This window comes from Arachis hypogaea, chromosome 13 (genome assembly GCF_003086295.3).
Source record: "Arachis hypogaea cultivar Tifrunner chromosome 13, arahy.Tifrunner.gnm2.J5K5, whole genome shotgun sequence".
Lineage (NCBI taxonomy): Eukaryota > Viridiplantae > Streptophyta > Magnoliopsida > Fabales > Fabaceae > Arachis > Arachis hypogaea.
In genome coordinates, this window is record NC_092048.1 from 28,169,248 (window position 1) to 28,183,525 (window position 14,278).

The window sequence follows — 14,278 nt, forward strand, 5'->3', positions numbered from 1 at the left end:
GATGCAATTGGAAGTGTTGCTCTTTCGGTTGTAGAGGCAAAAAGGGATTTTGAATCAAAGAACTAAAGATTAAATGAACTAAGAAATAAAAGAACTAAGCAATGATCAAAATTGGGAATTAATGAAAGCAAAGGTAAATAGGATCAAAACTAGTGAAAATGCTATAAGTGCATGAAAAGAGCCTTGACTTGAGAATGAGGATCCAAGGAATCCTATCATCACCATAACCACAACTATGATAATTATGATGAATCAATCTCGCCTAGTTAACCCCTAACATCGAGGAGTAAGCCAAGCAAGCATAATTGACCTTAATCTATAAGTCCTATTAACTTACCAAACTAGTTGATAAAAGGCTAGCGTCAATAGAAACAAGAGTCAACTAACTACTCAAGAATTATCACTAAATGTCGGACATTATGACTCTAGTATCCTAGGAACTCAAATCCCAAGACAAGGTGTGAAAATCCTCTCAAATTCTAAAGTTGGAATTTTCACAAACACCTTGTGTGCATCAAAATAAAACATGGGAAATTGCAAGGAAAAATAGAAAACTATAACCAACTATCAACAATATCATCAAGAGACAATCCAACAAACATAAAAAAAACATGAAACATTAAATTCATCAATCAAAATTTCAAGAAACTCAAAATTTCAAATATGAACAAAGTAACTTGAACCAAAGGAAATTGAAGATAAAGACAATGTAATTAAAGAGGAATTAAAGAGTACTTACAATTAAAGAAGCAAAATCCAAAATCAAAGCTTGCTATAAAATGCTACAATAGAAATGGAAATGAAACCCTAGGAGAGCATTCTACTATCTACACTACTCCTACTCTTAATACTATGAAATTAAACTATCTAAGTGAGCTCCCTTGATATGTATTGAATTCCCTTTCATATAGCATCCAAATTCAGCCTTCAAGCCTTCCAAAATAGGCCAAAAGCCTCCAAAATTCGCGCAGCACATGTTTCATTAATGAAATCATGTGCAGGTTCCAATGCGTACGCACAGATGTGTGCGTACGCACACTTGGCTGAAATTTAACCTATGCGTACGCACATGTGCTTGTGCGCACGCACGCTTACTTGTGCGCACGCACACTTCGCTGTGTGTGCTTTTCCTTGTTTTCTTCATGTTTTCTCCCTTGTACATGCTTTCTTCCACTTTTGGCTTTCTATTCTTGCCTCCAAAGCCTAAAATTACTCAATGAACATGTCATGACATCAAATGGAATAAAAGTGGAATTAAATTGCTCATTTCAAGCACAAAAATGCATGTTTTCACATTTAGGATCAAATTGAGGACAAAACACAAAAGTATGCTATTTTGGTGCTTAAGTGTGAGTTCGTGTGCTAGAATCCATCCAAATTGAGTCAAAATATATCATCAAATAAGGACTCATCAATTTCCCCACACTTAAACGATAACATGTCCTCATGCTAAACCAACAAGGAGAATGATCAAAAAGGGGTAATCAACTTATTAAATGCAACTACCTATATGCATGCAAGTATGTATATACTATCCATACCTATATATCTATCTATAGTATCTATATGAAATTGGTGAAAGCAAACAATCAAATTTCCAAGCAAGTATAGACAAATAGGGCTAAGCAAGGAAATAATTCAATGCAATCAAAAATTTAGAGAATTGATTTAACTCATCAAAATGAAGCAACTTGCAAGAATACATGATAAGAGGCATGGAAACATAGAGTTGAGTAATTGAACCCTCACTAGATGTGTATACACTCTAAGCACTCGGTGTCTAAGGATTTGATCACTCAAGTCTCCTCCTAATCATGCTTTTAAGATTTTGCTTTTCATCTAACAATCAACAAGTAATTGATGCATGAATGCAATTATCATGAGGACTTATTAGGGTTGTAATGGGGTTAGGGTTAAGGTGGGATAGATATGGCTAAGTGGACTAAAGAATTAGATCTTTGATTAGCTCAAGTATCTCACTCAACCTATATCAACCAAATCACAAAAATGCATTCTAACCACCCACTACTTCTTTTCACACACATTCATGCCTTAGTTTCTATTCAAAACACATATGCATTTCTTATTCATTTTTTCATCATTTTTTTTCTTTTTCTTTGGGATAACTTTTGTCCCCTCTTATTATTATATTTTTTTTATTTCATTTTTTTCTATTTCTTTTTTTCTTTTTCTATGACAAATGCATATGGTTAAAGCAAATTGACACATGAATGTGCACCCATTTTTCCCACATTTTTAATGAATATCCAAAACAAAATTTGTCTCTACCAATGCTTCCCAAAGATTCTCCCACACTTAAATAACACACACACCTCAACCTAAGATAATCAAAGATGCAATTCAAGGTTATTCATAGTTTTCCGCCTAAGTTTGTGATGTGCTAATATCAAGAACAATGGGATAATTAAAGCATAGGGGTTTAACAATGGTAAATGCAAAGGGTAGGCTATATGGGTAAAGTAAGCTTTTATCAAAGATGGCCTCAATCATGCTCAATGTAATTCAAAACATCAATCATTGGAAATAAAGAATCAAACAAAACCAAGATTACAATCATAGAAGAGATATATCACACAATGAACAATATTAGTGGTTAAAAGGTGTAACCACTCAATATAGCTCAAAAACTCACAAGGTATTTGTTCTTTACTTTCTTCTATGTTCCACAAAAATTCATTCAAGCAAGTGTAAAAATAATTTTTCAAATCAATTCAATAGAAGCCCTTGAAATAAAATTCTTTGAAAATCCTTGTTGTTTTTCACCAAAAGTTATTTTCTATATGTATGTATGATGTTGTGATGGATGCAATTTTTCTAAATTTTCCTAGTTCTCTTCCTAATTTTTAACAATGCAAAAACTAACATGAACAATTAAGACGAAATTAAACTAGGTGCTATACTATTCACATCATCCAATCACAACTTCTAGCTATAAACTATATACCATGCAAAAATGCATAATGCAATAACTATATATAAGCTATGATATATATACCAAAAGAAAATGCAATGCAATGGTCAAAAACACTCCAAATATCTACAAGAAACATAATATAAGAAAACAAAATAAAGTGCAAAGTGTTCAGAAAATAAAGTTTACACCCCAAAATGACGAATCCTCCCTCACACTTAAGCATTGCACGGTCCTCCGTGCACGAACACGATCCGGGGAGAATGTCTCTCAAGAGCTCCACCTTCGGTTGGCGGATGCGGGGGCTTGGGTTGTGTAGAATTGCCAAGTCCAATGCATGCTCTGTAAGACCCAGAACCTCTGAAAAGTCCTATTATGATCAAGTCTCAAATCATATAGTTATTTACAGCCTTAATTTCAGAAATTATTTTATTAAAGATAATTAAGGCAAGTTTTGATTTATTGAATTTGAGATGAATTATAATTATTATCCAATTTTACAATTATTGGATTATTTTCTATATTTAAATTATAAAGTTGATAGTTATGAAATAATAGAGATTTTACATGATTTGGATTAGATAAGTAATATTTTAAATATTAATGTTGTTATTTTGGAAAATAGAGTAATTAATTATATTATTTCTAATTTTTAGATTTGGGCATTTTATTGAAAATAATTTGTAAAGTTGAGGAGCAAATAGTATTTTCCTATATATGATTACTGTTGGATTTAATTTGGGTTTTAATTACCATATTATCCCTATTTTTATGTGAAATTACTATATTGCCCCTAACCCTAAGTTTCGAAAATGAAACCCTAATCCTTGTAACCCAGCAGCCACCACCCCAACCCCCTTCAGTAACACAAACAGCAGCACACGGTTTCCTTTCCTCTTTCTCCATGAAAGGAAAGGAACAGAAGCCAAAAATCAGAGAGAAATAGAGACTGAGTCGCGGAAGAAGGGAAGAGGAGAGGAAGACCTGCGCCGGCGTGCTGGTCTCACTGCCGCCGTCGTCTGACCGAGGAAGGGGAAGGGAGTCGCGCCTCTCTGTCTCGCCGCCGCTGAACTCGCGCACAGGAAGAGAGGAGATGCGTGAAAGGGAGCCACTGCGGGGAAGCCATCGCCGCCTGCCACCATCGCCGAGCGTGGGACCGCCGTCCTCCTTATCGCCGACCAGCCTGTCTCGTCGCCGCCGTCGAACCCGTCCCTTGCCGCCGCCGTTGAAGCTGCGAACAGAGAAGAGGGAAAGGGATGAGTCGTGAGGAAGCAACGCTGCCCTTCCATCGCCGCTGCTGCCACGGTTGTGGTTGAGGGTATCCCCGTCGCCGTGGGTGGTTCCACCGTCCTTGCTGCCGTGCCGTCAGAGTCTGCCGCCATGGCCGCCGGTCTCCTAGTTGCTGCTGTGGTTGGGGGTCTGCTGTGTATGGTCGCCGGAAAACCTTTTTGCCACCGGAGCTGCCCTGAAACACCATCGGAGTCTGACAGCGCCGCTGCCGGAGTTCTGAGGCCACCTGAACCACTGCCAGAGGTTCTGGCTACTTCTGCTGTCGCCGGAAAAGTTGCCGGTAAGGGTTTCATTTGAGGTTTCTGCCTTTTTGGTTTTCGAGATGGTTTTGATGCTGTGCGGTTTTTCTAGTTGATCCACCGGAGTTTCTGGCCGCCGCCGGAGTTGTTGCTGCCGCCGGTTCGAAATCGCAGCTGCTTCGTGTTGTTATTCCGGTAAGAAATTATGTTTCGAAAAGTCTCGCGTTAGTTTTCGGTTGTGTTGGTTAATGAATATGAGTTTTGGTAACGTGGGGTCGAGTCCTGATTATTATATGTTGCGACTAGAGTTGCTATGGTTATTGCAAAAGTGGCTGGGAGCTGAGGTTTTGGTTGCCGTTAGTTCGGGTTGAGGCGGAAAGGACTCTGTGAGGCGTTTGGGTTATGGAATTGCGTTTTGAGGTAGGGGCGCTTTCCAAAAACTATATTCTTATATATTGGAATTATTACATATGGATACTGTTATGAGATATTGTGTATTTGGTGATTGTGTCTGCCTTATGTGTCATTTGATTGACTCGAGTGATTATGGATGTTGGTTTGGTTGAATTGTTGTGCGGCTTTGTGAAATGTAATGTTTTGAAGTTGATTCTTTAAAAGATTTGAAATCTGATTTTAATCCGTTGAGAATTGGTTTGGATTGAGTCAATTATTTTGATGATGTGAAAAATAGAATATACTCTTGAATTCAGCATGGCTTGCTTTAAATGATCTGGTTTTTGATAAATGATTGTTACTGAACCGTTTCTTTAAAGCTTTGGAAATGAGTTTATTCGGCTGATAATGATTTGATTTTTGAAACGGTTTCCTTGAAATACGGAATTGAGATGACTGTTGGATTTGGCTTGCCTTGAACTGATTTTGGAATTCGGGCTGTTGGAAAAGGGTTGTGGGATGGTTTTGTTGGGACCCGAACCGGGTGGCAAAGTCCAAGTTTTAGGGGAGATGCTGCCGGAATTTCTATAAAATCTGAGTCTTTATTAAAATGTTGTTTGGAAAAAAATGATGAGTTAAAGACTTCTACTATTTTAATTGAATTATCAAGAAAAGGATGATCCATGCTTTTGAAATGAATTATTAAAGAGGAAATTGTGATTTAGTCTTGCTTCGTAAGAAAGGCATTGTATCTCTTTCAGGAGAAAGTTAATTAGGTGAAACTTATGTTTTAAAGATGTTTTAAATGTGACAAGGGTAATGCCTTTGAATTTGACTCGAGGGTTTCAATTAGAGGAGTTTCAATGACTTTGAAAGAACCTAAATGTCTATTGACAAGTTTCATTTTGAAATGTTTTGAGAAAGGTTTTAAGTACTTTTTGAATCCTGAACTTTTGCAAGACAAACAATTTTGAACAAGTTGAAACGCTTTAGAATTTGTCATGGGGGTTGAAGCTGGTTTTGCCTAAGTAAAGGAAACGGCTTTGAAGGAAATAAATGATTACGTGACTCGGTTTGGCTTAGATCTTATTTTATTACTCAAATCGGAAAGCCAAGGTTTTAATGATTTTAAATGAATTTGGCAAAATGAGTTATGCTATTCTCCCCTAAGGACTTGGGACTTTGCCGAGAAACTTTTGTTACAAAAATCCCATTGTTGGATGGGTGATTTTGAATGTTTCAAAAGGAATCTTTAACTTTCCATGGTTTTGGAAGTTTTGGAAAGAGGAAGCCGAGAGTGGCTTATTTTAAAAAGGGAATTTTCCTTGAGTAAAAGTGGCTTATGAGCCTGAGATAATTTAAGAAATGAGATCTTTAAAGTCAAGGCTGAAAAGAGTTGAAACTTGATTTCAAAGTGAAATGAATTAAGAAAATGATTTATGGCTTAAATGCCGATTTCATGAATTTGATGATTTTGAATGTGGAAGTGCTGTTTTGTTGAGAGCCGGAATGGCTGTGTATGATTATACATATTGATTGGTTCTGGATTGAACCGTGAGCCGGAATAGCTGTGTATGATATGGATATTGGCTGGTTCTGGAATGAACCGTGAGTCGGATGGCTGAGATGGATGTTGATCCATGGATGAGATTGAATGCATGTTTATGCTGAATCATTGATAAATGTGAATGTTGCACTTCCACTATCGGAGATGAGAGTTTCCCTGGGAGGAAGCAGTGGCTAGCCACCACGTGCTCCAGGTTGAGACTCGAAGCTCTTTTGACCCTATGTCGTAAGTGTGGCCGGGCACTGTGAAAGCCCGGATGAGCTCGCCCCCGTGAATATACACTAGTGAGGGTGTTGGATATGGATCATGATTATGATCAAGTTTATATTGAGTATAACTCGAGTTGGGGATGCGCGACAGAGGGACAGTCCAATGGTTAGCTACCAGGACTTGTCGGGTTGGCTCTATAACCGACAGATGATATCATCAGCCACTAGGGACAGACATGCATCATATGCATCTATGTGACATTGCTTGGGTGTGCATATTATACTTGGTTTGCCTATGTGATTAATTGCTAATTGTTCTACTTGCAATAACTGTTTGTTTGTGCTTGCATCTTCCTATTTGTGTTTGCTACTGGGACTCTGTTGGACTGTGGTGATTGGTTGTTGGTTGGATTTGTTTGGGCCTAGGGCCGTGGTTGGAATGAGATGAATCGATGGTTGGTTTTGGTTTTGTGTTTCTGGTTCGAAAAAGTGTGAAAGGCTATTTGGTTCAGCATGGTTAAACCTTTTTGAAAGGCTTTTGAGTTTTTGAGAATTGAACGGTTCCTCTTTTAGAAAAGATTTCCGACTTTACTTTTATTGTAAACCGTTGTTTTTGAAAAGAGGCATAAGACGGTTATTAATCACTGGTACGGTTTATCTTCACGTATCCTATTACAGTAATTCCCAAAAACCCTCTACTGAGAACCCTTTCGAGGATGATGTTCTCACCCCCCCTACATTTTTCCCCTTTCAGGATATGGGCGCAGAAGTCACGAAGAGTTTATTTGTATTGTTGTTGAGATGCTTTGTATTGCCTTAGTTATTATTTATTGTACCCTCGCCTTTATCTTGATATATTCTGTAAGAGGGATAGGAATTGTATTGGTTAATGCTTGTAATATGATATAATATATATATATATATATATATATATATATATATATATATATATGGATGTATCCTTTATGAGTTTTTTGTAAGTTGTATGGTATCTATGGATGTATGTTATCGGATGAAAGCATTTTTGGGAGCGGTATTGCGGTTTAAAGTTTTAAACAGGCTCATATTTTAGTATTAAATAATATAAAAGTCGTCGTAATGCCCGAACTATCAGAGTCGCGCAGCCGGAAGTGTGAGCTTTGGTAGTTAGGGTGTTACATGCTCGGTATCTCCATCCTCAGTGTCCTTATCCTCTCCCGACTCCTTGCCTTTATGTCTCATCCTCAAAAAGAATGAATAAAGTATAATTAGGAATCATATGGCAAGTAGCACGAAAAGGTAAAGGAGAGAGTAAATAAGCATTTAATTGAAAAATTTTACATAGTAGTGTGGTATGATTGAGAGATAAGCCATGTGTGTATTCCAAGTGTGCACGCGGTTAGAATACACACAACGGCCAGTTAAAATGGCATCCACACAATCAAAATTTAAGCATGAGTTCCTGAGGTTATTCACACTAAAAATAGGTTTGAATTTTCACACTAAAAATAGGATTGACGTTGCAAGTATATTCCAAACCCAACAATTGAACATTAATCAAATGTTAAATTCAATTCAAAACAAATGAACCGAGAGTCTTTCAACCTCGGGTCGTTCTCCCTACGATGCAATTGGAAGTGTTGCTCTTTCGGTTGTAGAGGCAAAAGGGTGGTTTCCAAATCAAAGAACGAAAGATTAAAAGAACTAAGAAATCAAAGAACTAAAGAATGAGCAAAATTGTAATTAATGCAAGTAAAGAGAAGATGAGATCAAAACTAGTGAAAATGCTAAAAATGCGACGAAAGCCTTTACTTGGGAATGAGAGTCTAAGAATCCTATCATTACCATAACCACAACTATGGTAATTATGATGAGTCAATCCCGCCTAGTCAACCCCTAACATCGAGGAGTAAGTCAAGCAAGCATAATTGACCTTAATCCATAAATCCTAGCTAACTTACCAAACTAGTCGATAAAAGGCTAGCTTTAATGGAAACAAGAGTCAACTAACTCTCTAAGAATTATCACTAAATGTCGGACATTATGACTCTAGTAGGAACTCAAATCCCAAGTCAAGGTGGGAAAATCTACTCAAAACTTAAGATTGGCATTTTCACAAACACCTTGTGTGCATAAAAGTAAACATGGAAAATTGTAAAGTAAAATAGAAAACTATAACCAACTATCAACAAAACCAAGCATAAACAAACAATCAAACATAAAGGAAGCATGAAACATAAAATTCATTGATCAAAACTTCAAGAAACACAAAATTACAAATATGAACAAAGTAACTTGAACCAAAGAGAATGAAAATAAAGACAATGTAATTAAAGGGGAAATTGAAAGTACTTACAATTAAGGAAGCAAAATCAAAGATCAAAGCTTGCTATAAAATGCTACAATGGAAATTGATAAACCCTAGGAGAGCTCTCTACTCTACTCCTACTCCTACTCCTAATTATGCTTTCTACCTAATCAAAACTAAAACTACAACCTAATGCCTTCATATGTGTTGCATTCCCCTTCATATAGCATCCAAAATCAGCATCCAAGCCTTCCAAAATGGCCCAAGAGGCCTTAGAATTCGAGAAACATGTGCTTCATTAATGAAATCACGTGCAGGGACCTGTGCGGACGCACAGATGTGTGCGTCCGCACACTTGGCTGAATATTGACCTGTGCGTACGCATATGTGCTTGTGCGCACGCACACATGAAAATTCTTTCTTTTGCGCATGCACGCTTACTTGTGCGCACACACACTTCGCTGTGCGTGCTTTTCCTTGTTTTCTTCATGTTTTCTCTTTTGTACATGCTTTCTTCCACTTTTGGCTACCCATTCTTGCCTCCAAGGCCTGAAATCACTCAACGTACATGTCATGGCATCAAATGGAATAAAAGTAGAATTAAATTTCCCATTTCAAGCACAAAATTGTATGTTTTCACATTTAGGATCAAATTGGGGACAAAACACAAAAGTATGCTATTTTGGTGCTTAAGTGTGAGTTCATGTGCTAGAATCCATCCAAATTGAGTCAAAATATATCATCAAATATGGACTCATCAATTCCCCTACACTTAAACGATAGCATGTTCTCATGCTAAACCAACAAGGAAAACAATCAAGAGGGGTAATCAACTTATTAAATGCAACTACCTATATGCATGCAAGTATGTATACTATCCATACGTACCCATATATCTATCTATAGTATCTATATGAAATTGGTGAAAACAAACAATCAAATTCCCAAGCAAGTATAGACAAGTAGGGCTAAGCAGGGAAGTAATCCAATGCATCCAAAAATCTAAAGAATTGATTCAATTCATCAAAATGAAGCAACTTACAAGAATTCATAATAAGAGATATGGAAACATAGAATTAAGTAATTGAACCCTCACTAGGTGTGTATACACTCTAATCACTCGGTGTCTAGGGTCAATTCACTCAAGTCTTCTCTAATCATGCTTTCTAGGAATTTCTTTTCATCTAACAATCGACAAGTAATTGATGCATGAATGCAATTATCATGAGGGCTTAATAGGGTTGTACTGGGTTAGGGTTAAGGTGGGATAGATATGGCTAAGTGGACTAAATTGATTGAATCCTTGATTAGTTTAAGTATCCAACTCAACCTATATCAACCAAATAAAAAAAAATGCAATCCTAACCTTCCATAATTTCTTTTTCACAACATTCATGTATGCTTTATCATCCACATCACATATGCATTTTTTATTCATTTTCCTTCACTTAGGGGTAACTTTCATCCCCTTTTTCATGATGATGTTTTTTTTTTTGAAAGTAAAATGCATATGGTTTTAGTAGTTCATACATGAATGTTCCCCTTTTCCAAAATTTTCAATGAAATACCCAAAAATGCACAATTTCATTTACTACCAATATTTCCCAAAATTTCTCCACACTTGAATGATACATACTCCTCAACCTAAGCTAATCAAGGATACAATTCCAAGGTAAATTCATGGTTTTTCACTTAAGGTTGTAATGTGGTGATATTACAAACAATAGGGTCAATAAGGCTCAAAGGGGTTAACAATGGTAGTTGCAAAGGGTAGGCCATATGGGTGAAGTAAGCCTTTATCAAAGATGGCCTCAATCATGCTAAATGCAATTCAAAATATTAATCATTGGAAATAAAGAATCAAGCAAAACCGAGATTACAATCATAGAAGAGATATAACACTCAATGAACAAAATTAGTGGTTAAAAATGTGTAACCACTCATTAAAGCTCAAAAACTCACAAGGCATTTGTTCTTTACTCTTCTATGTTCCATAAAATTTCATTCAAGCAAGCTTGAAAACAATTTTATCAATCAATTCAATAGAACGCCCTAAAACAAAATTCTTGGAAAATTCTTGTTGTTTTTCACCAAAATTATTTCATATATGTATGTATGTTGTGACGGATCCAAATTTTTTTCAAAATTTTCTAGTTCCCAAAATTTCCTAGTTCTTCCCCTAATTTTCAATAAGCAAAAAAAATAACATGAACAATTAGGACAAAATTGAACTAGGTGCTATACTATTCATATCATCCAATCACAACTTTTATCTATAAAATATATACTAAGAAAAGATGCAAAATGCAATAACTATGGATGAACTAAGATGTATATATATATATACAAGAAGAAAGTGCAATGCAACAATAAAAAACACTCCAAATATCTACAAGAAACATAATAAAAAAGGAAACAAAAACAAAGTGCAAAGTGTTCGGAAAAGAAAGTTTACACCCCAAAATGGCGAATCCTCCCCCACACTTAAGCGTTGTACGGTCCTCCGTGCACAAACACAATCCGAGGAGAATGGCTCTGAAGTGCTCCACCTTTAGCTGGCGGATGCGGGGGCTTGGGTTGTGTGAAAATTGCCAAGTCCAATGTATGCTTGGCATTTCCATCCTCGGTTTCCTCCTCCTCTCCTGGCTTCTTGCCTTTATGTCTCATCCTCGAAAAGAATGAATAAAGTATAATTAGAACTCATATTCAAGTAGCACAAAAAGGTAAAGGAGAGAGAAATTAAGCATCTAATTGAGGAAGTTGCATAGTGGTGTGGTATGATAATAAAACTCGAGCCGTGTGTGTATTCTAATGATGCTCGCGGTTAGAATACACACAACGGCCAGTTAAAACGACATCCACGCAATGAAAAAGTAAGCATGAGTTCCTCAACTAAATGGCCTAAGATGCAAGCAATGAATGAGCATCAATTAAGCACATGCAAACTTAGGCAACTACAACAAAAGTGAATTGAATGTAAGAATTATGGGATATTGAAGTTGTGCAAGTAAAAGTACAAAATTGATATAAAATAGCACAACAAACAATAACCAATGCAATGATGAAGAGAAATTACCTATTCATCCTTAAGAATAAGGCAATAATCACATGGAAAGGTGCTTGCTACAAAAAGTGACAAGTCTTGATAAGAATCAAGTCAAGTCAACTCAAACAAATGCAAAGCATTAACAAGGAGAAAATACATTGTGATGTGATTATATTGACTTAAAAGCCATGATGAACAAGCAATTCCATTCAATTCACTAAATTCAATATGTACTTGTTAAAATTTTCACCAAAGATGAAGTCAAATGTCACTTTTCATATCAATTTGGTGCTAGCAACTCAAAGCATTAAACAAGTACATTATTGAAATTTCAATCCAAAACAACATTATCATCGTTCAAAAGTACACAATTCTTAATTAGAATGCCAAACAAGGATATAGTCCAATACACATGGTCATGACAACATATGCATTAAACAAAAAGTTCATTTAGGCATTATGTCAAACACATGGGGTGCAGTGCACAAATACATCAAAGTCAAGCAAAAATTCAAACATCAACAACCCATAACTTAAAAATTGAACACTTGCAATGCAACAAGCAAGCAACCAGTTGAAGCAAAACTCAAGCTAGATTATCAAAACTAAATAAAGAAGATAAAAATTAAGCAAGTAAATAAACAAGACAAAGAAGAGTAAAACAAGAAAATTGAAAAGTTGAAGAAAAGAGAAGAAATGGATAGCTAACAGTGGAACTTGTGTTAGCCACTGCGAAGCTCACGGCGGCGGAGCTTCGCCGGAGAAGAGAAGAAAGAGAGAAGAAAAAGAAGAAAGAAAGAAGAGAGAAGAAGAAAGAAGAAGAAAAGAGAAGAGAGAGGGACGGTGGTGGTGGTGGCTCCGGCGGTGGTCGGACGACAACATGGTGGTCGCTAGAAGGATGGAGTGAGGTTGGTTAGGGAGGTAAAAGAAGAAAGAAGAAAAGAAGAAAAAGGGGTGAGGAGTGGCACAACAGGGCACCCTTCATCATTATTGCCCAGACCGTGACCCGTGCGTACGCACAAAGGTGTGTGCGTACGCACACCAGCAAAATCTGGGGGTGTTCCTATGCACAAGACGTGCGAGCACTGCTGGCAGAGAGGGTATCAAGATGTGTGTGTGCGCACACGTGTTCCTATGCACAAGACGTGCGAGCACTGCTGGCAAAGAGGGTATCAAGATGTGTGCGTGCGCACAAGTGTGTGCGCACGCACAGAACACTCTTTTTTTTTTAACAGGGAAAAATGACCATGTGTGCGTACGCACCAGATAATGTGCGCGCGCACATAATGAAAATGTTGGCGGGTGCGCGTGCATAGAGGGTTCGAGCACTGCGAACAGAGCATTCTACAATGTGTGTGCGTACGCACACTTCTGTGCGCCCGCACAGGTGGGGAAAAACAGGGGAAGTGTGCATACGCACGAGGCTGTGCGCCTGCACAGAACTCTATTTCTGCAACATTTTTAAAGCCTCTAAGGCACCAACCATGATATCAAACAAAGTTTTTCAAGCCCAAAATACATCATTCATCAAAAACACATGATCAAACATAAAATGCAACTAACTTAAACCTAGAATGCAATCAAATTATGCTAATCCAAGAGACAAAATTCAATAAACAAAGACTAAAAGAAAGAAAGGTTGGAAGGATGTTACCATGGTGGGGTGTCTCCCACCTAGCACTTTGGTTTTTAGTCCTCAAGTTGGACTTTTGGTTGGAGCTCACATCAAGGCGGCTTGTGCTTCCATCCATCCTTGAGTTTCTAACCATGCTTGCTCTTCAAAAATCCTCCGGGATCCCACACAAGGTACATCAAGCTCTCAAGCAACCTGAAGAATCAATTGGGATCCAAAATTGTTGGTTGTAAAGATGTATGTCTGGATCCCACACTTTGGTTTCTCTATCATCCTCTTGTTGACTTTCACTTGTGCCCTTGGATGAACAACCTCTCCAAGCACCTTTGAAGTACCCAATCGAACCTTGTGATCTTCCCAATTGGACCTTGCACCATTCATGCTTCGAATTTCCTTGGAACCCAACACCCAATCTTTCACCATGTAACACTCCAAGAAGCACCTTTAGTTGATAATCTGTTTTCAAGAGATCAAATTGATGCGGGCCAGATGAGCGGATAATTTATACGCTTTTTGGCATTGTTTTTAGTATGTTTTTAATATATTTTAGTTAGTTTTTATTATGTTTTTATTAGTTTTTAAATAAAATTCACTTTTCTGGACTTTACTATGAGTTTGTGTATTTTTCTGTGATTTTAGGTATTTTCTGGCTGAAATTGAAGGACCTGAGCGAAAATCTGAT

The 14,278-nt window shown here is 37.2% G+C and overlaps 1 protein-coding gene across 1 annotated transcript; it reads left to right on the top strand.

Moving 5' to 3' along the window:
* The first annotated feature begins 3,792 nt into the window (after positions 1-3,792).
* On the top strand, positions 3,793-7,534 carry LOC140178125 (uncharacterized). The gene is made up of 4 exons (XM_072213378.1): positions 3,793-4,502; positions 4,574-4,656; positions 4,768-4,881; positions 7,385-7,534. The coding sequence occupies exons 1-3, from the start codon at positions 4,313-4,315 to the stop codon at positions 4,849-4,851; spliced, it is 357 nt and encodes a 118-aa protein (XP_072069479.1). The 5' UTR covers positions 3,793-4,312; the 3' UTR covers positions 4,852-4,881; positions 7,385-7,534.
* Positions 7,535-14,278: the final 6,744 nt, after the last annotated feature.